Below are 26,149 nucleotides of genomic sequence, written 5' to 3' on the forward strand. Positions count from 1 at the left end.
TCCGGACGTTAATTTCCCTCCCCTAGAACTTTGAATGACATTCAAGGAAGCACCAAGCTACTGAGTTGTCCTGTCTCAAAGCATTTACAAGAATTGCAATAAAAACCTGTTTTCCCAGTGAAGCTTTGAAATTGTTTTCAATATGACATCTAAGCCATCAACAAATATTAAACTATTCAGTGTTCTTAAAAGGTAAAGGTAGTTCCCTGTGCAAGCACAAGTCATTTCCAACTCTGGGGTAACGTTGCTTTCACAACGTTATCACCGCAGACTTTTTACGGGGTGGTTTGCCATTGCCTTCCCCAGTCATCTACATTCCCCCCCAGCAAGCTGGGGACTCATTGTACCGACCTCGGAAAGATGGAAGGCTGAGTCAACCTCGAGCCGGCTACCTGAACCCAGCTTCCGCCGGGATTGAACTCAGGTCATGAGCAGAGAGCTCAGACTGCAGTACTGCAGCTTTACCACTCTGTACCATGGGGCTCAGTTCAGTGTTCTGGAGGGGGGCGGGAATCAGTATTTCCTGCTGAAACTGGCATACTGGGGATTGAATCTGGGACCTTCTACATGCCAAGCAGATGTTCTGCCACTGAGTCACAGTCTCTCCACCGGTAAATTACCAGTTCATACAAGGCAAACAAGTTACATCCGATCCCTGCTGATTTCAGGTATTCGGGGAAATTTTCAACTGTTATCCCATTCAAAATTCTATAGAAAGTCTGCATTGCTGGAATGGGCGTGTTCAAAGTTACATGCTTTGCGTTGAGATCGGCATCTCTTGACTACAGGATGGCCGATTGTGACTCGCTAGACCAAGGGCAGCCAAATTCGCTTAACGTAAGAGCCACATAGAATAAGCATAAGATGTTTGAGAGCTGAAAGACATGAATGTCAGATGTTTAAGAGCCGGAAGGCAGGAAGGCAAATGGGGGGAGGAGAGAGGTGGAAAGAAAGCAACTTTAAATGCATCCTCCAAGCTGCCAGCGATCACACGCTGACAATAATGCCCTTTCCAACTGGATTTTGCCAGTTCACACAGTAAAACCCAGTTGGAAAGGCCACTGAACGGGGTGGCCAAACTTACTTAAGAGCAACAAAGAATGAATGTCAGAAGTTTGAGAAAAGGAAGGAAAATAGATGGGGGAGGGAAGGAGAGGTGGAGAGTAAACCACTTTAACTTTAAAAGCATTCTCTAAGCTCTGCTCTGGCTGCAACGCCACTGAGGATGCTCTCCGCACCTGAGAACGAAACGTCTGGAAGGAAAACTTTCTCCAGTAGAACACGGCACTTGAGTCCGAAAGATTCTACAAACCCTAATTCTCTAAGCTGCTGGCTAGCTTGGCTTGGAGAACTGATTTAAAGAGAGAAATGCCTTCTCCAAGCCGGCTGACTGGGCAGTGGGGGTTTTGAGAGCCGCACAACATGTGTGAAAGAGCCACGTGTGGCTCCCGAGTCACAGTTTGCCCCCCCCCCTTTCAAAGTGGACTGAAAGCCCATTATTTAGCGCGTGCGATCAAAGCGCTGTTTTGTTTTGCCAGAAGAGCCTCAAGGAGCTGCCCCCTCCCTGCTTCCAGGAAAAATCCGGCCATGCATCTTCCCCCAGGCCTCCTGCGACTTCACACTGGACGGCACACCCCTGTCCCACCCCCATAGAGTTGCCAAATCCAATTTAAGAAATATCTGGGAACTTTGGGGATAGAGCCAGGAGACTTTGGGATGAAGCCAGGAGAAAGGGTGTTACAAGCATAACTGAACTCTAAAGGGAGTTCTGGTCACCACGTTGAAAGGGACCGCACACCTTTTAAACGCCTTCCCTCCATTGGGAACAATGAAGGATAGGGGCACCTTCTTTGGGGGCTCGTAGAATTGGACCCCTCAGTCCAATCTTTTTGAAACTTGGGGATTATTTTGAGGAGAGTCACCAGATGCTATGCTGAAAATTCGGTGCCTCTACCTCAAAAACAGCCCCCAGAGCCCAGATACCCGTGGATCCATTCTCCATTACACCCTATCGGAATAAGTCTCCATAGGAAATAATGGAGTGCCCAGCAGACATTCTCCCCACTCCCGCTTTCTGATGACCCTGAAGCCGGGGGAGGGCCTTCAAACCGGGGGGATCCCCTGCCCCCACCTGGGGATTGGCAAGCCTAACCCCACACACACACACCACACTATCACGTCTGAATAGGGTTGCCAAGTCCAATTCAAGAAATATCTGGGGACTTTGGGGGTGGAGCCAGGAGATATTAGGGGTGGAGCCAAGATCAAGGCTGTGACAAGCATAATTGAACTCCAAAGGGAGTTCTGGCCATCACGTTTACAGGGACGGCACACCTTTTCAATTCCTTCCTTCCATAGGAAATAATGAAGGATAGGGGCACCTTCTTTTGGGACTCATAGAATTGGACCCCCTGGTCCAATCTTTTTGAAACTTGGAGGGTATTTTGGGGAGAGGCATTAGATGCAGTACTGAAAATTTGGTGCCTTTACCCCAAAAAACAGCCCCCCCCCAGAGCCCCAGATACCCGCAGATCAATTCTCCACGATTTTCTATGGGAATAAATCTCCATAGGGAATAATAGAGTTCCCAGCAGACATTTCCCTCCCCCCCCCCCCCCGCTTTCTGACGACCCTGAAACGGGAGGCGGGTCTCCAAACCGGGGGATCCCCTGCCCCCACCTGGGGATTAGCAACCCTACGTCTGAAGGATGCCCAGGTCTCTTGAGAATGGCAAATTACGCACAGACGGGGTGGGGATGGGGAAGAAGAGAAGATCTCGGCTGGATTTACCTGCCCGGCGAGCGGATTCCGTTAGCGCTGCTGCAGCCCAGAAAAACGAATGTTTCAAAAAATGCTGATCCGGACGGCGGGAAAAGAAACGACGCGGCTGCTGGCGGTGCAAAAATCACTTTCGTTTTCTGCTTGCGACGGCTGGAGGGGAAGGAACGCCTCGGCGGGATAGACGTCGGCCAACGTGCCTGCCCAGCTTGCAACGGATTTGCAAAAAAAGAGCCGTCGGAAGGAGGAGTCGACCCGGGGCTAGGAGGTGTGTCTAACCCCTCCCCCTCCGGGTTTTCGTGCAACCCAATCTCGACTGTGTTTACTCGGGAGCAAAGGTCGTTTTCCCGCAGAAAGCAAGCGGGTTTCTCCTGCGTTGCCACCGTTGCAGGCTGAGCAAGGGGCGGTTGTTTGGGGTGTCGGCGTCACGCCCCCTTACAGTGAAAAAAATGATCCTTGCAGGGAGAAAACTAGGGTGTAAGGGCAAAAGGGGAAAGGGGCGCGCTTGGCAGGGAACTAGGCCGTTCAGCTCACAGGTTTCTCAAGGTGTGGGTATTTGCAAGGTGTAAGGAATGAATTAGTCTTTCGGAGAAACAGTTGGTATCTCATGCCGGAAGTTGCGCTAGGCTAGTGAGCTAGATTTCAGCGTGCAGGGAGTTCGTCTGGAAACGATTTCAATCACAGCCTTAAAGCTGGTTTAGTATATAACTGCTTCCTGATATTCTAGTTTTCTCCATGCAGGGGGTTTCTTTGTGGGCCTGTTCCCAAATCTAATCTGGAATGCTGAGGTAGGCTATTGACTGTTTCCTGATAGTCAAGTTTTCTCCATGCAGGGGAGTTCCTGGGTTTGAGGAACTATATTCTCAGCCTGAAAGCTGCCTGGCCTAGGTTATTGACTGCTTCCTGATAGTCGAAGCTGTCTCCATGCAGGGAGTTTGTGGGACTATTTCAGTCGCAGTGTCAAGGCTGAGCTAGGTGGCAGCTGCTTCTTGATGTCTTAGTTTTCTTCATGCAGGGAGTTTGTCTGTGAAACTATTTCAGCTTTGGCCTGAAGGCTGTGCTAGGCTGCTGCTTCCTAGCATCCAAGGTCTCTACAAGCAGGGACTGTCTTTGTCTGTAGAACTGTTTCAGTCTCATCCTGTAGGCTGAGCTAGACTGCTTCTTTTCCTAGTTTTCTACATGCAGGAAGTTTGCTTCTTTAACTATTTCAGTTTAGTCCTGAAGTTTGCATTAGACTAGTGAGGCCTTCCTGATGATCCCATTTTCTACATGCAACATTAATTTGTTTGTGGAACCATTTCAGTCTTGGCCTGAACAGCTAGGTCCATAACTGTTTCCTGACATCCTAGTTTTCTTCATGCAAGGAGTTACTTTGTTTTTGGAACCATTTCAGTCTCTGCTTTCAGCCTGAGCGGGGCTGGCGACTGCCTCCTGATACCTCTGTTTTCTACATTGCAGGGAGTTTGTTTGTGGAGCTAGTTGTGTGCAAACTGTACAGTTAAAATCCCAAAATTTTAGGCTGAGTTTATAAATTGGCTTCAGATCAATCTTAATTTAAGGAGATTTCCACCCAGGTAAGCGCATAGCTGTAGATCACAGGCCTAGGGTAATAAAGAACACTGGATATCTTTCACCAACACTGTGCCCTTTATTGACGCACATACACCCTGTTTTTGTGTCATATTTCCCCTGCCAGAGGGCTCTGCGGAACTCCAGAGCTGGCTCAAAACCTTGTGATTTTGAATTGTTCCTAAACAAGAGTACGATTGGACTACTGCAGTGCCCTCTACATGGGGCCGCCCCTGTCCCGAACTCGGAAACTGCAGCTGGTGCAGAATGCCGCGGCCTTGTTCAGTTCCGCAGGGCCTGTAAGACGACCCCCTTCCGGCTAGCTTACACCTAGCTGAGACGATAAACTCAATGTAGCTTTGCCAGACTCCTGTTCACATAGTTTTGGAATGTTTAATGGTTTTAAGGTTTTAACTGTTCTAAATGTTTTAATTGTTAATTGATTTTATGTTTGACTAGTTGTTGGGAGCCGCCCTGAGCCACTTGTGGGAAGGGCGGGATACAAATCATAAATAAATAAATAAATAAAATGATACTAATATTTCATATGGGTTTTTCCCCCTCAGTGGAGTAACGCAGGGCCTGCTGTTGGGTTTGTTGGCAAGAGATGAACATGTCTGCATTTGAAGCATCTTTAAGACCAGCAAAATTTTATTCAGGATGTAAGCATCTATTTGCATACACGCGCACTTCATCAGAAAACGGAACGATGACGTACACATGCGTATGAAAACTTTCTTTCTGAATAAAACTTTGTTGGTCTTCAAGGTGCACCTTGACTCCTACTTTGTTCTACTGCTCCAGACCAACACAGCTGCCCCCTTGGATGTGTCTGTTTTGAACAAGACAGAACCTTTCCTTGCATGAAAAACCGCACCCGTGTTGTTCTTCAGCATGTCCAAACAACCTCGGCAAACAGCCGCTTCCCTTCCCAAAGCTCGGAGGTAGGGTTGCCAATCCCCAGGTGGGGGCAGGAGACCCCCAGTTTGGAGGCCCTCCCCCCACTTCAAGGTCATCAGAAAGTGGGGGGGGAGGGAAGTGTCTGCTGGGCGCTCCGTTATTCCCTATGGAGACCAATTCCCATAGGGTATAATAGAAAATTTGATTTGCGGGTATCTGGGCTCGGGAAGCTGTTTTTTTGAGGTAGAGGTACCACAATTTCAGCATGGCATCTGGTGCCTCTTTTAAAAACACCCTCCAAGTTTCAAAAAGATTGGACCAAGGGGTCAATCAGTTTATTCGGTCAATGACCAGTCCAAGTCAAAAGCAAAAACTATTCAATAAAACATTTAAGAATAAAATTGATCTAAATATAACAGGAATGGGCCAGGGGGTCCAATTATAAGAGCCCCCAAAGAAGGTGCCCCTATCCTTCATTATTTCCAGTGGAGGGAAGGCATTTAAAAAGACGTGCGGTCCCTTTAAATGTGATGGCCAGAACTTCCTTTGGAGTTCAATCGTGCTTGTCACAACCTTGCTCCTGGCTCCACCCCCAACATCTCCTGGCTCCACCCCCAAAGGCCCCAGATATTTCTTGCATTGGACCTGGCAACCCTACTCAGAGGTGCAGAATCCGTGCTCCTCTCTGGGTGCACCAAAGTCCTCCAAGAGCCAGAGGGAGCAGTTTCGGATCTCCCTCAGAGAAAAGGGAAAAGAGGAAGCCACAACCGTCCTCCTCTTTTTCTCTCTGAACCAGGTTGTTGTTGCCGAGCTCAGGATGGAACTGGACTACGCGACCAGGAAGTCTAGCAGGAGCCTCTGCACGTCTCTATGTGAGCAAGCAAACATGTTCTAGCTTAGCCTGGAAACCAGCTAAAAGAGGCTCAATTTACCAAGGTGGAGGGATTGAAGGAAGCTGAAAGGGTCTTTTTAAAACCGGGACATCCAAGGTGAAAGGGCTGTTTAAACGGGAGGCACCGTCCAATTCTTGGAAAGAAGGGAGGCAGAGAGAAGTACCTTTGAGTAGGCTGGGAAATCCCCTGATACTAAAGGTAAAAGTTTTCTTTACCCTGTGCAAGCACCAGTCGTTTCCAACTCTGGGGTGACGTCGCATCACGTTTTCACGGCAGATTTTTTTACGGGGTGGTTTACCATTGCCTTTTCCACTCCCCCCGGCAGCAAGCTGGGGACTCATTTGACCAACTTAAGAAGGGTGGAAGGCTCAGTCAACCTTGAGCTGGCTACCTGAACCCAGCTTCCACCGGGATCGAACTCAGGTGGTGAGCAGAGAGCTCGGACTGCAGCACTGCAGCTTTACCACACTGCGCCACGGGTTCTTCCTGTGATAATAGCAGCCTGTAATGGTTCTCTGGAGACGATTGTGGCTTCCGGTTTAAGCCTTTAACTAGGGCCAGAAAGTTGGGACTTTTGAATACATTTGCATGGTGTTTCCTTCCATCAAGTCACTGCTGACTTAACAGCAACCCCTGCAGGGTTTTCAAGGCAAGAGATGTTCAGAGGTGGTCTCCCATCCAAGTACAAACCAGAGCCACCTCCTCTTAACTTCTGAGAGCCAATGAAACTGGGCTCGTCTGGGCATCTACACGCCTATGATTAGATGTGCCAACTGGCTTTTGTGGGCAATGTGAAAACAGGGTAAAGCACAAACCACAAGAAACTATCTGGAGGAGTGCCCAGGGAATATAACCGTGTTAATCTGCGGCACTAAAAGAGGCGCCCATAAGACCCCGCGAGATTTGGTCCCGGGTGTGAAGGTGATGGGAGAAAAAGAAGCATAAGTTTGAAAACGCCAGCTCAAATCAGAGAGAGCAAATAACACACACCCCTTTGGGTCCTGGTGCTTCCACGACTAGGAGTTAAAATAGGTCAGAAATGCAAAACCCTTTGTAGTTAATTCAAAAGAAGGACACGACTTTGAGACGCGGCAAAGAGGCCTTAGCGTGGAGACTTGGGGAGTCGACTGAAACATGTTCAGCCGGTCTGGGTACCAGGTTGTTCCGCTGGGAGATTTTGACCGATTCCAGCAATCCAATACCTGGCTAAATGGACCACAGAGAGGCTTTTTCTCATCGGGGCACGCATACGACCCGCTGGACCAAGTGCAGCCTGGGATAGGTAAGTTCTGGCTTTTGGTACAGGGCCTACTGTAAGCTCCAGGAGAATTGGCTACATCAGGGAAGTGTGTGGCCTAATAGGCAAAGGAGTTCCTGCTACAAAAAAAGCCCTGGGGATCGTTAACCTGGTGCATGCAGTTCCAATTAACACAACTGAAGGCACTCAACTGAACGGGGATGGGGGAATCTTTCTTCCAGGAATAAGGGGGATATAGAAAGGCAAATCAGACTACCCTTTCTGCTCCCTTTCTGGCTGGAGTTGGGAGCCCAATATCCTATGTATTTTGTTTAGCAATACTTCTCTATTAGAGAGAATTCTTTAGGATATGCAGTCCCTAAGAGATTTCCCAAAGTCTTGTGACGCTGAGGTGTTCTAGGACAGGGGTGGCCAAACTGTGGCTCGGGAGCCACATGTGGTTCTTTTACACATATTCTATGACTCAAAGCCCTTACCACCCTGTCGGCCAGCTTGAAGAAGACATTTCTCTCTTTAAATCACTTCTCCAAGCCAAGCTAGCTGGCAGCTTGGAGAATGCATTTTAAGTTAGGCGACAGGTCCTGGTAGAATTATTCCCTCTGTACCGCTCCCAACAGCTGTTCTAGCTAGCTGTAGCATGCATGTGCTGTGAGAGTGCTTGAATTTTGGGGTGTGTGCAGAGCTCCATTTGTTTCTTGCTGTATGGCATTTTAAAGAGGATAGGAAGAAGTACGGTAAGCGTGTTCTTCATTGGAGGCGGCATCAACAGCATTCCTTCGGAACTTGGTTAAATGGAACTTTGAAGGCTTCCAACTCAGTTGAGTTGTCTGGCCAACCCTTTTTGTGGGTTCTACGGTCTTCCGTTCTGTGGAATTCTGGCTCTCTGGGAGTTGGGGCCGCTCTGCTACAACCAGAACTTTTCCTTCCAGCCTCCGGTTATCCCTGCACAATTCACTGAAGGTGGGGTGTTCCGTCCCGATACATAACGGATTTGTTATAATACCCCGTCATGGGTTTTGCCCGTTAACGGACCGACTTCCAACAGCACAAACAGGGAGGTGGCACAAAGACGGGACGGCTTGTGAAGTTGGCAATGGATTATGCTCAAAAGCACGGCTTTGATTCATGACTGGCCAGGTATCGCTACCTCATATGCTTAAAAAAAAATCAGGACGGGGACAAGCTGGAACGGGTCCAGAGGAGGGCGATGAAGATGGTGAGGGGTCTAGAGAACAAGTCCTATGAGGAAAGGTTGAAGGAGCTGGGCATGTTTTGCCTGGAGAGGAGGCAGCTGAGAGGTGCTAGGATCACCATCTTCAAGTCCTTGAAGGGCTGTCCTAGAGAGGATGGGGTGGAATTGTTTCCTGTGGCCCCGGAAGATAGGACCAGAACCAACGGGCTGAAATTAAATCAAAAGAGTTTCTGGCTCAACATTAGGAAGAACTTCTTGGCCGTTAGAGCGGTTCCTCAGTGGAACAGGCTTCCTCAGGAGGTGGTGGGCTCAACATTAGGAAGAACTTCCTGACCGTTAGAGCAATTCCTCAGTGGAACAGGCTTCCTGGGGAGGTGGTGGGCTCTCCTTCCTTGGAGGTTTTTAAACGGAGGCTAGATGGGCATCTGACAGCAATGAAGATCCTGTGAATTTAGGGGGAGGTATTTGTGAGTTTCCTGCATTGTGCAGGGGGTTGGACTAGATGACCCTAGAGATCACTTCCATGATTCTAACAGCAAGATTTTTGTTGAAATAACAGGCAGAAGAATTTCAGGCAGGCCTCATTTTGGGCAAGAGCTCACAGGAACGGAGTTCCAGAACCTCTAAAGTTTATTGTGCTCTTTCTTTCTTAAACCACCTCCCCTCAAATATTTGTTCTAGGCTCCATTGCTCAACCACCCTGTGAGAATTTTGCTGAACGCTAAGATTTGACAACCTTTCTAATCTTTTCCCCTACAAAAGAATGGAAAAATAACCCAAACATAGAAAACAGACAGATGGAAATCTTCCTCGTGCCACTGTGACCACGTAGGAGAAAGAAATTTTTAAAAAGTATGATGGAGCAAGGTTTTATGATGATAATTATAATTTTATTTTATTTTTTATTATATTTATATCCCGCCCTCCCCACCGAAGGCAGGCTCAGGGCGGCTCACAGGTTGGGGGTCAAAGAATGACCGAACAAGATAAAACATCGATAAAACGTAAGAACATAAAAACAATTATAAAACATCAATTATAAAACACCATATCAGTAGGTGCTAGTGCATTAATTCATGAAACAGTTAATTTCGATGGTAGCAGTATAACTGAATGGTCAGTATTAGGTGTTCCAAAGGGACCCCGGATCGCCATAGCGTGGTAGGAAGTCCTGAGTGGCGTTAAATTTCTGGTTTATGGGCCTAATCCATTGTTGTAGAGGTTACCATTATGGGAAAGCCAAGGTGGAAGAGTGCCGTTTTACCGACCCTGCGGAACTGTGGGAGCTGAGAATTCAAGAAGCATTTTAAGATAGATGCTGAGCTGATATAATTGAGTACCTCTTCCGTTGATGTCAGGGGGTGTGCGGCATATGCAAATGAGTTGTGCTAATGAGCTCTGGCACTTCTTTTTCTATGAAACGACCCCTGATTTCAGGCATCTTGTTTCCTGTATGCTGCCTTAGCGGCACTGGAGTTTAATGGCTTCCGGGGCATGAGCTATGACCTAGAATTGGGATTCCCCCCCCGCAATATTGTGGCCATAAACATCTTTCTTGATGCCTTCCAAGTGTTTTTAGAAATTGGGAGGGCGCAGGCGGGGCTTTTGGCCAAGGGGCTTCTGATTGGCCACTGGAGATTTGATTGGCTGTGCCAGTTTGTTTGTTTTTTTTTAAATGTTCCTTTGGCTGCAGCTGCCTAAGCGGCTCAAGGGTCTTCAAAGTATGTTTTGTTCTGCTGCCCCCACTGGAATGGGTGGTGCTACACTATGCATTGGGAACGCTGGTTGCTGGGTTAGTCTCTTGTAGCGACATTATACAGGAGTGTGGTGGCGCCTGAAAGATGAGCAGAATTGATTTCAGGTTCAGCTTGTCCTTTCCTGAGTCAGAGCTCGCTTCCTCTGATACACAGAACTGTGCATCTATAGGACTGGGTTAAATACATCCCAGCTGGACCTGACCAGCGGTCCATCTAGTTCAGCATCCTTTCTCACACAGTGGCTAACCAGTGCCTCTGGAGGGGCAACAACAGGGTACAGAGGCCAAGACCTTCATAAGAACATCAGGAGAGCCCTGTTGGATCAGACCAGTGGTTGAATACTGTGGTTGGATCAGACCAGTGGCACTTGGGGTTTTTCGGCCACTGTGCGACACAGAGTGTTGGATTGGATGGGCCATTGGCCTGATCCAGCATGGCTTCTCTTATGTTCTTATATCCATCTAGTCCAGCATCCTGTCTCACATAGTGGCCAGCCAGCTCCTCTGGAGGGCCAACAACAGGGCATAGAGGCCAAGGCCTTCCAAAGAATATAAGAGGAGCCCTGCTGGAAGAGACCAGAGGTCCATCTAGTCCAGCATCCTGTCTCACACAGGGGCCAGCCAGTTCCTCTGGAGAGCCAACAACAGGGCATAGAGGCCAAGAACATAAGAGCCTTGCTGGATCAGACCAGTGGCCCATCTAGTCCAGCATCCTGTCTCACACAGTGGCCAGCCAGTTCCTCTGGAAGGCCAACAGCGGGGCAGAAAGGCTGATTTCTTCATAAAAAAACATAAGAAGAGCCCTCCTTTATCAGACCAGAGCTCCATTTAGATAGATAGATAGATAGATAGATAGATAGATAGATAGATAGATAGATAGATAGATAGATAGATAGATAGATAGATAGATAGATTTATTGTCATTGTTCTCAACAAAAGAGAGCAACGAAATGAGGTGCTCTTCCACAAACATTCCACAAACATACATTTAGTCCAGCATTTCAAGAACATATGAAGATCCTTGTTGAACCCAACCAATGATGCATCTGTAGTCTCTCATTCTGTCTCACACATCAACCAACCAGTTCCTCTGGAGGGCCAATAACGGTAGAGAGGCAGAGGCCTACATACGAACAGCCCTCCTGAAGGATCCATGGTCTATCTAGTCCAGAAGCTTAAGAACATAAGAACAGTCTTGCTAGATCAGACCATTGGTCCATCTAGTCCAGCATATTAAGAACATATGAAAAGCTCTGCTGGATCAGACCAATAGTCCATCTAACCCAGCATCCTGTCTCACACAGCATCCAGTCAGTTCCTCTGAATCCCAACAACAGGCATAGAGGCCGAGGCCTTCCCCTGATGCTGCCTCCTGGCTCTGGGATTCAGAGGTGTAGTGCTTCTGAATGTGGAGGTTCTTTTTAGCCACCATGGCTAGTAGCCACTGATAGACCTCTTCCTCTATGAATCTGTCTAATTCTCTTTTAAAGCTGTCTGTGCCCGTGGCCATCACATCCTCTGATGGAGCATCCCCCGTTTTGACCCCTCTCTGTGTAAAGAACAAAGCATCGATTACCTCGTCAATCCACAGTACAGACGGTATCTTTTATGGCGAGTCGGGATGGGGGGTTGCAATGCTGTTCGGTGGCCACCCCTTCTCTCTTGTTACTTCTATTATCTATCTATCTATCTATCTATCTATCTATCTATCTATCTATCTATCTATCTATCTATCTATCTATCTATCTATCTACATATGAAGCTGCCTCGTACTGAATCAGACCTTTGGTCCATCAAAGTCAGTATTGTCTTCTCAGACTGGCAGCGGCTCTCCAGGGTCTCAAGCTGAGGTTTTTCACACCTATCTGCCTGGACCCTTTTTTTGGAGATGCCGGGGATTGAACCTGGGACCTTCTGCTTCCCAAGCAGATGCTCTACCACTGTGCCACTGTCCCTCCCCTTATCTATCTATCATCTATCTATCTATCTATCTATCTATCTATCTATCTATCTATCTATCTATCTATCTATCTATCTATCTATCTATCTATCATCTATCTATCATCTATCTATCATCTATCTATCTATCTATCTATCTATCTATCTATCTATCTATCTATCTATCTATCTATCTATCTATCTATCTATTATTTATTGCACTTGTATCCCGCCCTCCTCAAATGGACCCATTCTCTCTTGTTACTTCTGTTATCTATCTATGTATCTATCTATCGATCGATTGATCAATTGCACTTGTATCCCGCCCTCCTCAAACGGGCTCAGGGCAGATAACAACAGTCACAATTTGATGACAGATTCACATTATAACAATAAAACATTATTAAAACATTAAAATATTAACACAGTTGAATACAGTTCAGATGGTATCCTGTCTGTTTTGAATTAATTTGTGATGATATTGTGGGGTAGATAGTACGCAGCCCCGTAGATGTTAAAAGTACCTCCATTTAGTTCTTAAAAGCCTTCCTGAACAGATATGTCTTACAGGCCCTGCGGAATTGTGATAAATCCCTCAGGGCCCTGGTCTCCTCAGGGAGGGTGTTGCAGAGGGCAGGCGCAGCCACGGAGAAGGCTCTTGCCCTTGTAGTGGTCAAATGGGCATCCTTTAGCCCGGGCATCTTTAACAGATTTAACGAGCTAGTCTCTTTTTTTCTCAGGTGCCCCCCAAGGGTTCTTCTCCCGGCTCTGCCATGGGGTGGTCATCTCCTTGGTGTTTCTACTGACCGTCCTCACCTTCCCGATTTCTGGCTGGTTTGTTCTGAAGGTAAGAGGAGGTGCAGGGACAAGTCGAAGTAACATTTCAAGGGGCGATCCAGAGACAGGTGCCTGGCTTGAAGGCCAGCTCTGTTTCAGCCTCTGCCGAAATCCGGACTAAACTCTGGATCATGGTCACAAACCAGTACTGATATTTGAAATGGAGGGGGGGGGTTGTTAGTTGATTCTAGAGAGATTCTAGAGAAATTCTGGAGACTAAGTCCTATATGGAAAGGTTGAAGGAGCTGGGGATGTTTAACCTGGAGAGGAGGCGGCTGAGAGGTGATAGGATCACCATCTTCAAGTACTTGAAGGGCTGTCCTATAGAGGATGGGGTGGAATTGTTTTCTGTGGCCCCGGAAGGTAGGGCCAGAACCAGTGGGTTGAAATTAAATCAAAAGAGTTTCCGGCTCAACATTAGGACGAACTTCCTGACCATTAGAGCGATTCCTCAGTGGAACAGGCTTCCTCCTTGGGAGGTGGTGGGCTCTCCTTCCTTGGAGGTTTTTAAGCAGAGGCTAGATGGCCATCTGACAGCAATGAAGATCCTGTGAATTTAGGGGGAGGTGTTTGTGAGTTTCCTGCGTTGTGCAGGGGGTTGGACTAGATGACCCTAGAGGCCCCTTCCAAGTCTATGATTCTGTGATCTCTCCCTTCCCCTCACACACTGATTGCAGCAGTCAGCTGTTTGTATATGTTTTAACTGTTCTATCTAAATGTACTTTTAACTAGGGATATCAGCTCTGGGTCGAGAAATAGCGGGAGATTTTGGAGGCAGAAAAAGATGATGATGATGATGATGATGATGATGATGATGATGATGATGATGATGATGATGATGATGATGATGATGATGATGATGATGATGATGATGATGATGATGATGATGATGATATTGGATTTATATCCCATCCTATACTCAGAGTCTCAGAGCGGTCACAATCTCCTTTACCTTCCCCCCACCCCACAACAGACACCCTGTGAGGTGGGAGGAGCTGAGAGAACTCTTACAGCAGCTGCCCTTTCAAGGACAGCCTCAGTGAGAGCTCTGGCTGACCCAAGGCCATTCCAGCAGCTGCAAGTAGAGGAGTGGGGAATCAAACCCGGTTCTCCCAGATAAGAGTCTGCACACTTCACCACTACACCAAACTGGCTCTCATTTGGTGTAGTGGTTGGAGGAGGAGGAGGTTGGATTTATACCTCGCCCTTCACTCGGAGTCACAGTGCGGCTTACAATCTCCTTCCCTTCCTCTCCTCACAACAGACAACAGGTGGGGCTGAGAGAGCTCTTTGAGGAACTGTTCATGAGAGCAGAGCTCTGAGAGGACTTGTATGCGGTGGAGAGTGGGGAATCAAACTCTGTCCTCCCAGATTAGAGTCTGCGCACATAACCGCTACTCCGCACTGGCTCTCTTGAGGGTGGAGCGTAGGGAGGGTAGAACACCAGAAGAGCTCTGCTGGATCAGACCAGGGGTCCATCTCATCCAGCATCCTGTCTCATACGGTGGCCAACCAGTTCCTCTGGAGGGCCAACAACAGGGCTTAGAGGCCGAGGCCTTAATAAGAACACCAGAAGAGCCCTGCTGGATCAGACCAGTGGGCCATCCAGTCCAGCATCCTGTCTCATACGGTGGCCAACCAGTTCCTCTGGAGGGCCAACAACAGGGCTTAGAGGCTGAGGCCTTCATAAGAACACCAGAAGAGCTCTGCTGGATCAGACCAGGGGTCCATCTCATCCAGCATCCTGTCTCATACGATGGCCAACCAGTTTCTCTGGAGAGCCAACAACAGGGCTTAGAGGCTGAGGCCTTCATAAGAACACCAGAAGAGCCCTGCTGGATCAGACCAGTGGGCCATCCAGTCCAGCATCCTGTCTCACACGGTGGCCAGCCAGTTCCTCTGGAGGGCCAACAACAGGGCATAGAGGCTGAGGCCTTCCCCTGTGTTGCCTCCTTGCTCTTGGAAGGACTACAATGAGGCATAATACCCTGAAGTCCATCTTCCAAATCAGTCATTTTCTTCAAGTAAACGGATCTCTGTCACCTGGGGATCTCCAGCCACCACCCAGATCTCCAGCCACCACCCAGAGACTGAAAATAAAGGTACATAACCCACCGTGAAAACCAGCTTCTATTATTGAATTATACAAAGTCAACAACGATAAACATACTCATATAAATTCCACCATCATAAATTACAAAACAACCATAACTTTTAGTCCTTAATGGAAAAGGAAGCATTAGCACCAAGAGTCCTTCTTTTCATCCTGTGGTAAAACTTCCCATCTCATTCCATGAAATCCTGGTGTAGTACTCCAGATGTTTAATGTTTGTCAAAAAATGCAGCCAATAATCCCAAATTTCCAAGGACAAGGTCGTACTGAACCCTTGTTTCGCGGGAGCTTCTTCAAGCTGCAATAATCCTCTTAGCAATTGAGCTTCTTCAAGCTGCAGTAATCCTCTTATTAGGCCAAACAGCCAGTATGTTTAAACGAACACCTACAGAGACTGGCAACCCTAGAACTCTTTTTTTAAAATTGTTTTAGCGATGCGTATGTTTGAGACGGGAGGCTGACTTTGATGATCTTATAGGGTAATTTATTCTTGCACGTTTTAAATTGTTAGCTGCTTCCGACTGCCTCTGTAAAGACAAAATAATGGGAGATAAATTTTTCAAATAAAATTAACAACTGGGGGTCCATCAATAGTCGATGCCCGGAGATTGCCATTGTGCGGGGAGAAAGAAGAAACTGCCTTGAACAATGAGGAAAGGTGGGGTATAAATAGGATTGCCAGCTCCGGGTTGGGAAATACCAGGAGATATGGGGGTGGGGCCTGAGGAGGGCAGCCGTAATGTACCAAAGCAGTTAGCCTGGGAACAGCTCATTCTGATTGGCGGAGCTGCAGCCATGGATACAGAATGTATCAATTGGAAGGAGGCTAGCAGTGGGGGAAATTGCCTCACAGTTCATACTTTGACTAAAACGTTGGTCTTAAAGGTGCCACTGGACTCTTAACTTTGTTCTGCTGCTTCAACATGGCTGCCCTTCTAACTTCCAGACAATAAATGTCAGTTTCCCTGGAGAAAATGGCCGCTTTGGTTGAGTTGCCAGCTCCGGGTTGGAAAATACCAGGAGATTTGGGAGGGGGGGGGAGCCTGTGAAGAGGGGGGTTTGGGGAAGGGAGGGACTTCAGTGGGGTTTAATGCCACAGAGTCCTCCCTTCAAAGGAGCTGTTTTCTTCAGGGGAACTCATCTCTGTCGCCTGGAGATCAGTTGTAATCCCGGGAGATCTCTAGCTACAACCCAGAGATTGGCAGCCCTAGGTCTAAATGGTGTAAGAAGTAAGGTCGCCTTTGAGTTCACACCTTGCCTTGCCTTTGCTCTCTTTCCTCTCCAGATGGTCCCAAACTATGAGCGAGTTATCGTGTTCCGATTGGGGCGGATCCGAGCCCCCAAAGGGCCGGGCTTGGTTTTTGTCCTCCCCTTCATCGACCAATGGCAACGCGTGGATTTGAGGACCCGTGCATTCAGCATTCCGCCCTGCAAGGTGAGCCGTTTCACCATCATCCCTGATGAGGTCCCTTCCCGCCCAAGGTTCCATCGGAAAACCTCCAGGGGTTGAAGGAGTGCAGTGGCCCCAGTTCACCCAGCAGAGGGGGGTGGATTCAAACCCAGACCCGAAACCAAGCTTCCCAGGTCCTAGTCCCAGGCTCTAACCAGCAGAGCTGTCTTAACACACGGGCCTGATGGGCACTCGCCCATCACGAGCATAGGGGCTCCATGCTAATCTGTGTATGATGCAGCACTAATAACCAGGCATTGATAGTTTGTGAATATATTAATGGATAAGCTTTTTATTTGTTCTTCAAGCCTTGTGTATCATATATGAACATATGAAGCTGCCTTATACTGAATCAGACCCTGGGTCCATAAAGTCAGTATTGTCTTCTCAGACTGGCGGCGGCTCTCCAGAGTCTCAAACTGAGGTTTTTCACACCTATTTGCCTGGACCCTTTTTTGGAGATGCCGGGGATTGAACCTGGGACCTTCTGCTTCCCAAGCAGATGCTCTACCACTAAGCCACTGTCCCTCCCCCTAAAATAAGAGTCCGCACACTTAACTACTACACCAAACTGGCTCTCCCAGCAGCTGCCCTTTTAAGGACAATGTAAGGGCTATGGCTGACCCAAGGCCATTCCAGCAGGTGCAAGTGGAGGAGTGGGGAATCAAACCCGGTTCTCCCAGATAAGAGTCCGCACACTTAATCACTACACCAAACTGGCTCTCCAAATCGTTCAAATCATGTTGATTAGTCGTTGCTGCCCAGCATGTTTTTAATGTTTCAACACCGGTTTTGTTGGACGCGCCAATAAAATAATATATATATTTAATTTTATCGACCATTTACATTTTTATCCCTGTGAGAAGTTGTCATAGGGGCCCAGTACACTGCTTTGCCCGGGGGCCCATAATGCTGTTAAGATGGCCCTGCTAAACAGTACGCTACACTGTCTGCCACCCGAAATGTGTCATCAGTTCGGTATTCGTTCTTTCGGCCCCCGCAGCTAAGTTCACAAGATGGCGCGCTGGTGTCTGTCGGAGCCGATGTCCAGTTCCGTGTTTGTGATCCGGTGCTTTCTGTCATGATGGTGAAAGACCTCAACATGACGACACGGATGACCGCTCAGAACACCATGACCAAGGTTCTGCTGAAGAAGTACCTGCGGGAGATCCAAACGGAGAAGCTGAAGATTAGCGACCAGCTCTTGGTAAACTTTTTTGGTAGAAAAAGCTTAGCAGGAACTCATTTGCCTATTAGGCCACACCTCTAATGTCACCATATAGGGATTTTTTGTCTAAAAAAGCCCAGCAGGAACTCATTTGCCTATTAGGCCACACCTCTAATGTCACCATATAGGGATTTTTTGTCTAAAAAAGCCCAGCAGGAACTCATTTGCCTATTAGGCCACACTCCCCGACACCAAGCCAGCCAGAACTGCGTTCCTGCTCAAAAAAAGCCCTGCTGTTATTTGACATGATCCCAGGCCATATATACACAAGCAAAACAAGACTTCACTGTTTTTTTTCCTGATAAACATTCTAAGATCATATGTCAAGTCGCTACAATCTGTGCATTAATTCTTAAATCACGAGCATTATATTTTAAAAGTTCTTACATTTGAATTTTTGATATTGTATTCCATGTTTGATTAAACTGTAACGGTAAAGGCACCAGTCGTTTCCAACTCTGGTGTGACGTTGCTTTCACAACGTTTTCACGACAGATTTTTTACGGGGTGGTTTGCCCTGGCCTTCCCCAGTCATCTACACTTTCCCCCCAGCAAGCTGGGGACTCATTTTACCGACCTCGGAAAGATGGAAGGCTGAGTCAACCTCGAGCCGGCTACCTGAAAAACCAGCTTCCGCCAGGGATCGAACTCAGGTCGTGAGCAGAGCTTAGGACTGCAGTACTGCAGCTTTAACACTCTGCGCCACGGGGCTCTTGATTAAACTGCAAGCTGGTCTTAAGACCATCATAAACAAATAAATCGATCAACTCTTCTTCTCCTTCTTCTTTTTCTTCCTAAATTGGGCTTCCACACACTGTAAAGAAGACCCAGACACCTAATACTGACGGTCGCCTGTCTGTCTGCCTGTCTCTTCCTTCCGTTATTTCTAGCTGGAAATCAATGACGTCACCAAGTCGTGGGGCCTGGAGGTCGACCGGGTGGAACTGATCCTGGAGGCCGTGCTGCAGGCGCCGGCGGAGACGGCAGCGGGTGCCTCGCGCAGGATAAGCTCATTCGACAACATCCAGCAATTGGCCCTTCATTTGTTCGGCAAGAGCTTTGCTGCGGCCGGGCCCAGCCCCAAGGGACCTCACGAGACAGGTGACGACCTCTACCTGACCGGAAAAAGAAACGAAAACCCTTTGACCCTGGCAGGGGGTAAACTGAGGCAGACTTCCCATGAGAGTGGAAGCTGTCTTCTTAGCAGGGGTCGTTTCGTAGTAAAAGAGGTGCCGGAGCTCATTAGCACAACACGTTTGCAGATGCCACACACCCCCTGGCGTCCCTGGAAGGTGGACTGAATTCTATCAGCTCGGCATCTGCCTTAAAAAGTTTCTTGAATTAGAACTGTTGTCATAAAACCGTACTCCCGTCATACTTTTTAAATTGCTTTCTCCTATGCGGCCACAGTGGCATGAGGAAGATTTCCAGCTGTCTGCTTTATATGTTTGGGTCATTTTTTTGTGGAGGAAAATATGAGAAAGTTTGTCAAACCTTAAGAGTTCAGCAAAATTCTCACAGGATTTGAACAGTGGAGCCCAGAAGCAAGTATTTAAAGGTCGGGGAGGTGGGGTTAAGAAGGAAAGAGCACAATAAAATGTAGAGGTTCCGGAGCTCTGATCCTGTGAGCTCCTGCTCAAAATGAGGCCTGCTTCTTAGCCGTTTAGATCCCCGTGAAGTTGGCCAATCCCCAGCATGGTAAAGCACAAGCTCCTCCCACCCCCTCAAGCTTGCTCATTTCCTGCTTGAAGTGCCTAGATTAGCTTCTAAATCAGGACTCTCCAACACAGTGCCTGCCAAGTGCTTTTTTAAAAAGTGGGCAGGGTTCATGCCAAGCAAGGCTTCTGATTGGCCATTGGAGGTTGGCTGCTCAGTTTTTTGGAACACGGTTGCTTGGGCAGCAGCTGCTCCCACAACACAAGGATCTTCACTGTGTGGCTGATGGCCACCTGGGGCAGCCATTTTTGTGGCAGGCTCCGCCTCTCGTGGCAGCCATTTTGTGATGACCATTTTGCGGCTGAGCCTACCACACCATGTCAGACTTTTCAAAGTGCCCACAGGTGGAGGGGGGAAGGTTAGGGACTTCCGGCCTAACCCTTTCCTTACACATGTCTAAATCAGTGAGCCGTGCTCTATCTTGTCACACTGTGTTCCAGAAGTTAATAATGTGCTACATGAAGAAGCTACTACCATTTCTTCACGCAGTGGCACCGCTTGTTCAGTTTGGGGAGAAAGAAAGAAAGTAGTTCGCTCTGGCCCGAATGAGATCCAAGCGCAAGGTAAATTCTTCCACTCCCGCCGTCTGGGTTTTCTCATCTCAGGGAGCATTTGGATGAATGGCCAGCGTGATAGATACTGCAACTGAGGAGAACTGGGCTCCAATCCCCCACTATACTACATAGAATCATAGAGTTGGAAGATACCTCCAGGAACATGGAAGATACCTCCATCTAGTCCAACCCCCTGCAAAATGCAGGAAACTCACAAACGCCTCCCCCTAAATTCACAGGATCCGCATTGCTGACAGATGGCCATCCAGCCTCTGTTTAAAAACCTCCAAGGAAGGAGGTTCCCGAGGAAGCCCGTTCCACTGAGGAACCGCTCTAACGGTCAGGAAGTTCTTCCTAATGTTGAGCCAGAAACTCTTTTGATTTAATTTCAACCCGTTGGTTCTGGTCCTACCTTCTGGGGCCACAGAAAACAATTCTGCACCATCCTCTATATGACAGCCCTTCAAGGACTTGAAGATGGTGGTCATATCACCTCTCAGCTGCCTCCTCTCCAGGTTAAACACGCCCAGCTCCTTAAACCTTTCTTCATAGGACTTGGTCTCCAGACCCCTCACCATCTTTGTCACCCTCCTCTGGACGCATTCCAGCTTGTCTTTATTAGAGGAGGAGGGAATCACATCCGCTGCCCATGAATATGATAGGGGCAGTTTCCCATGGTTTTGTCTAAAAAGGGATTGGCTGTCTCTTGGCAGCCGAGCAAGTGTTTTGCATGACGAACACTATGGTCCCCAGTTAAAAAGACCTCAGGAGAGATGAAGAGATGTCACCGGGAAGGGTAAACAACGTGACGTTGACTTGGTGTAATGTAGCTTCATAGGTCCAGTAAGAGGATATCACACAACTGAATAAAAACAAAGAATAGTTTCAGGTAGGCAGCTGTGTTGATCTGAAACAATAGAACAATGCTGGAGTCCCAAGAACAGAATGTGTTATTGACTGCTTTTGCCTGAAGTCCCTGATTTAAGTCGATTCCTGATTGTTTGTGCCTCTCCAACCTGGGAATCACTGTTTCCAGGAGATTCTGAATTCAACAAAATCCCTGATTCCTGATTGTTTATGCCCTCAAACCTGGCCATCAGTTTCCAGGAATCACTGATTTCAACAGTGCCAAAGATTCCTGATTGTTTATCCCCAAAAACCTGGGAATCACAGTTTCCAGGAGTCCCTTTATTCAGCAGTGTGAAAGATTCCTGATTGTTTATTCCCTTAAAACTGGGAATCACAGTTTCCAGGAGTCCCTGAAGTCAACAGCGTGAAAGATTCCTGATTGTTTATCCCCTTAAACCTGGGAGTCACTACTTCCAGGAGTCCCTGAATTCAACAGTGCCAAAGATTCCTGATTGTTTATCCCCCTTAAACCTGGGAATCACAGTTTCCAGGAGTCCCTGAAGTCAACTGCGTGAAAGATTCCTGATTGTTTATCCCCTTAAACCTGGGAGTCACTACTTCCAGGAGTCCCTGAATTCAACAGTACCAAAGATTCCTGATTGTTTATCCCCCTTAAACCTGGGAATCACGGTTTCCAGGAGTCCCTGAATTCAACAGCATCAAAGATTCCTGATTGTTTATGCCCCTGAAACCTGGGAATCAGTCAGGATAAGGCTGCCTTCCAATGTTTCTTTGAGGGGTTTTCGGTATTCGGTTCCCTTCTCTGGCTCCTCAAAACATTTTGACCTTTTCTCCCCCTTGTCCAGTGGAACGCATAGAGGTACAGAGAGAATCTGGGCCTTCTGCCCCTCCCGAAAGGATCGTGGTCCAGCCCATCCAAAAGCGCTTTGATCCCGAGGAGTTCCTGCTAACCGTGGAGGAATACTTGTCCGAATCCTTAGTGAACCAAGTCCAAGCTTGCTACCAGTTCAACATCCTGCTGCCGAATGGAGAGCAGAACACCTATTTCCTCGATCTCTCCACAGGTCAGTTGGTTTGATCCATGACTGATACATGCTGATGTTACACTGGCCCTAATAAGGGAATTCTACTCCTTGGGCCTAAACTGGAAGGTATATAGAGGCCCGGCACTAGGGCCTCAGGTGCCCCAAGCCAGCATCTATCCCACACCTCTATGCACCTGCCCCGCCGCCACACCTCCACCCATGGGGGAGAGCAGGCGCAGCAACATGGAAGGAGGGCCGGGCGGGCTCTGGCCGAGCCACACTGCACCGACATTCTGCGAGCCCGGCTTCCCTCACAAGGGAAGCCGAGCTCAGAAGGGAACACACCCCACCCTGCTTCTCTCGCCTTGAAGAGCAGCTGGGCAGGGGGTGTTCTCCTCCGAGCCAGCCTTCCCTCAGGTTGGCGTGGCTTCTCCGAGCCAGACTTCTCTCACCTTGAAAGTGAGAGCGACTGGGTGAGCACGCGTTCTCCCCCGAGCCAGATTTCCTTTGTGAGGGAAGCCAGGCTTGGAGGAGAGCACACGCCAATGAGCCGTCCCGCCACCCTCTGCGACCCGGGAAGCCGAGAGCTGCAGGGGAGGGGGAGGGGGCACCCAGAGGCGAGGTGGTATCCCAGGTGGCTGCCTACCTTACCCGCTCCTGCGCGTCGGGCATGTGTATGTATTGGCAATATTATCATCTCCAGTATATGTAATCGCTGCTGGCATAAAGCTAGATATATTTGCGGCCTCCCAACAGCAGCAAAAAAAATTTGGTCGTTCATTCCCAGTTTGGAACCTTCCATTTTGGGTTCTATATTAATTGTTCATTGTCTTACAAGCGTAACAGGGACTTGGTTGTAGGTTGTAATTTGTACTATAGGACCTTGGAAGAAGGCCTCCACAGGCCAAAACGGGGCAGGTTGCATACGGTTCTTTCTTGCGCGTTGGTCGCCTCGATGGTTTTATGAGGCTTCGTTCAGGCCCCTAAAAGGTTTTATATGTCTCTGTAATAAGCACATGCGCTTTCATCTATAACTGTCGACGCTTCTCACTTTTGGCCCTTTACTAGAACCGTAAACTTCCTTTGGAGGTTTCTGAGCCATGAGAAGCCATGCCGTTGGCCGCTTGCAAGCCCCCGATACTCTGGGATGGGTGGAAACGCAAACATGGAAAGCCCTGTAGGGTTTGGGTCCACAATACCTGTAGGTCCTCTCCTCCAGGATCAGCCTGTCCAAGCCCTGTAATTAATGACCTGGGCTCTTCTGCTTTGGTTGAGTCAGGATCGGTGGAGAGATCTTTGTGGCCTGCACGATGAGATCGAAAAACATCCCTGCGCTCGGACTTTGTCTCTGCGTATGTGTGTGGCTCTGCCTCCCACGGCAGCCGTTCCAGGGTGGTGCCCAGCACTGTATGTCAGAGTTCCACGCTTCCACGGACTCAGAAAGGCGTGGGGGGACCTCTGTTTTAAGACACTGACCTTCCTCTCCTTCCTTCCGTAGGCCATGGGAAAACAGGCTGTGGGCTGCCAGACCACACCCCGGACGTGGTCCTGGAGGTGGCAGAGTGCGACTTAGGCCCCTTAATCTGGGGCGACCTCAACCCCATTAATGCCTACGTGTCTGGGAGGCTGCGGGCATATGGAGACCTCTCCAAGGCCCTGAAGTTAGAACTGCTCTTCACTGCGATGAAATAGCACCCCCTCCCCCGAATAACTCCGGGCCACGACAACATCCGGGCCGCTTTCTTCAGGACAATCTATGCGGAGAGGCGTCTGTGCTACACACATGGCTCTTTACCCATCCACATGTGTACCCATTCAGGCAAGCTAGCTTTATGGGTGATACGTTGCCTCAATCCTCTGACCCACCCACCCCCATCACTGCATCTGCAAATTTGGGGCTCCCTCGGCTTTGAACGCTCAGCGAACTGGAGGGCCGCAGAGGCCCGAAGTAACTCGGAGCTGTTCCCCTTGCAGAAAGGCCGTGGCACAGATCAGCCAAGGATTGCTGCATGCGTCTTAAGCGACCAGACGGAAATAAGGGAATGATCAGGGGGCAAGAAGAGTGGGCGGGCAAAGTCACACGCCTGCTCGTGCCGTCGGCGAAGAAATTCCGCAACAGAATTCTGCACAAAATGGCAAGATCTCGGCATTTGAAAACCCTTCTTGGTTTGTTTGTTTTTTTTTTAATCTCAGCATTTCCTTTTGACATTTGTCTTTGGTGCATATGTTTTGGGTTTTTTAAATTTATATATATCCTGTATCTTAATTCTTGCTGTTGAACGTTAAGGCAATAAATGACATTTATTTATTATTCACGTCATTCCTACTTGGCCTGTCTCCCCACTATAGCGCCCATCCTTCTCCTCTCCTCCATTTTATCCTCACAACTGGGCCTCAGATTCAGCAGGAGCTCACCGGAGCACAGCTCCTGAACCTTTCTGAGGGTTCCCCCTCCTCCTCCCCACTTACCTACCTTGTCCATTGAATAGTAGGTGCAGCTGCGTAACAAACCCTGGATTAGGAGAGCGGCCAGCCAGCCACCAGGGGCTTTGCCACACCCCCAGCAGCCCTCATTAACCCCTGGAGAAGCCCGCGCCACCCTTTCTCCACTTCTTATGTGATTTTGGGCAGCGGGTGGCTTGCTAGCCTTTTGAACGGATCCCTAGCCAGCCCAAGCAGGCCTCACTCACCCGGGGCTCTCCTTTCTTGCATCAGTTTGCTTTCGGCTGGGGGGTGGGGCAGCATATGCTAATTAGTTATGCTAATGAGCCCCACGACCTATTCTACAAAGACTCCAACTCACAACAACCTTACATTGTGGGCAAGGCTGAGAGCATGTGATTGCCACAAACTTCCAGGACGCAGTGGGGATTTGAACTGGCTTCCCCAAATCCTATAGCAGGATCCTCTTTAACCAGACTAAGTTAAGTCAGACTTTTGGTCCATCGTACTCCGCTGTCCTCTTTCCAAATAGGGCTGGAAAAGGTTCCTTCTCAGCCCTTGTTCCCTGAGATCCTTGAGTGGCAATACCAGGAACTGAACTCGGGCCCCTTCTGCATATAAGAATATACACTCCCCTGGAATGGTGGCTTTTCCTCAAAAGTGGCTTTCATATGATCATATCTTTAGAAAAAGCTGCCTTATCCCCCTAGTTTGGTATTGGTTCCCATTCCGGAGGTCTCCCAGAAATACATCTCCAGACTCCAAACATCAGTTCCCCAGGAGAAAATGGCAGATTTGGAGGGTGGAGTGTATGGCATTGTACACGGCTGAGGTCTTCACCCTCTCCAGGCTCACACACACACACGTTAACTTCAGGTCCCAGAGTGGCTGGGGAAGGTTCTGTCCATAAAATACCAGTTGTAACATTGGTGTCGAACTTATTTGTTACGAGGGCTGGTTCTGACATAAATGAGACCTTGTCGGGCTGGCAGGGACATGTGTGTCAGGAAATGTAATGCCAGATAGCAGACACAAACAAAGATTTTTAAAAAAAACTTAAAATAAAACATGCTTAAAACATTAGCATTCTTACACTATTTTGTTTATTTAACAGTCTCTGATAACTGGCACTTCTTGCTCTGAATTATTGCATCAAAAACTGGAGACGATGTATGTGCTGTACCAATCTTGAGTATGCTGTTCAGGTGTGTATCTGTGAGTTGCAAGCCTACTTTTGATTTGCTTGCAGGCCTGATAGGACCCCTCCAGGGGCCTGATCGGCCCTCAGGCCGCATGTTTGACACCCCGAGTTGTAAACTTTTGCAGCCTCAGTTGGCCTCAGCAGTGCAAGGGAAAAGAAGGAGAAGTGTTAACCCTTGAGCGTTTGCTCAGTTTTGGTATTCAAATCAGGGCTTTGTTAGCATTTTTGAGGAGAAAAGCAATCAGTTTCCCCCTTTCCTTTAATAACCAAGCAGGGAGCCCATTTCGACGGGCAAATAATTTCATTAAGTAAACTGACGTCTGGGAGACTTCAGCCTTTCTCTGCTTTCTGTGTATTTTAATTTCTTTCACATGGTCTCTCTCTTTTATTACTTTTTAATTATAAATTTTAACAAAATGAAATATCATT

The 26,149-nt window shown here is 48.2% G+C and overlaps 1 protein-coding gene across 1 annotated transcript; it reads left to right on the plus strand.

Moving 5' to 3' along the window:
* Window positions 1-6,094: 6,094 nt before the first annotated feature.
* Window positions 6,095-24,386, plus strand: STOML1 (stomatin like 1). The gene is made up of 7 exons (XM_060259931.1): window positions 6,095-7,422; window positions 13,025-13,131; window positions 16,520-16,669; window positions 17,688-17,891; window positions 18,803-19,013; window positions 21,898-22,116; window positions 23,576-24,386. Exons 1-7 carry the CDS (start codon window positions 7,275-7,277, stop codon window positions 23,767-23,769), a joined length of 1,233 nt encoding a protein of 410 aa, XP_060115914.1. The 5' UTR covers window positions 6,095-7,274; the 3' UTR covers window positions 23,770-24,386.
* The last annotated feature ends 1,763 nt before the right edge of the window (window positions 24,387-26,149 follow it).

Source organism: Heteronotia binoei, chromosome 19 (genome assembly GCF_032191835.1).
Source record: "Heteronotia binoei isolate CCM8104 ecotype False Entrance Well chromosome 19, APGP_CSIRO_Hbin_v1, whole genome shotgun sequence".
Classification (NCBI taxonomy): Eukaryota; Metazoa; Chordata; class Lepidosauria; order Squamata; family Gekkonidae; genus Heteronotia; species Heteronotia binoei.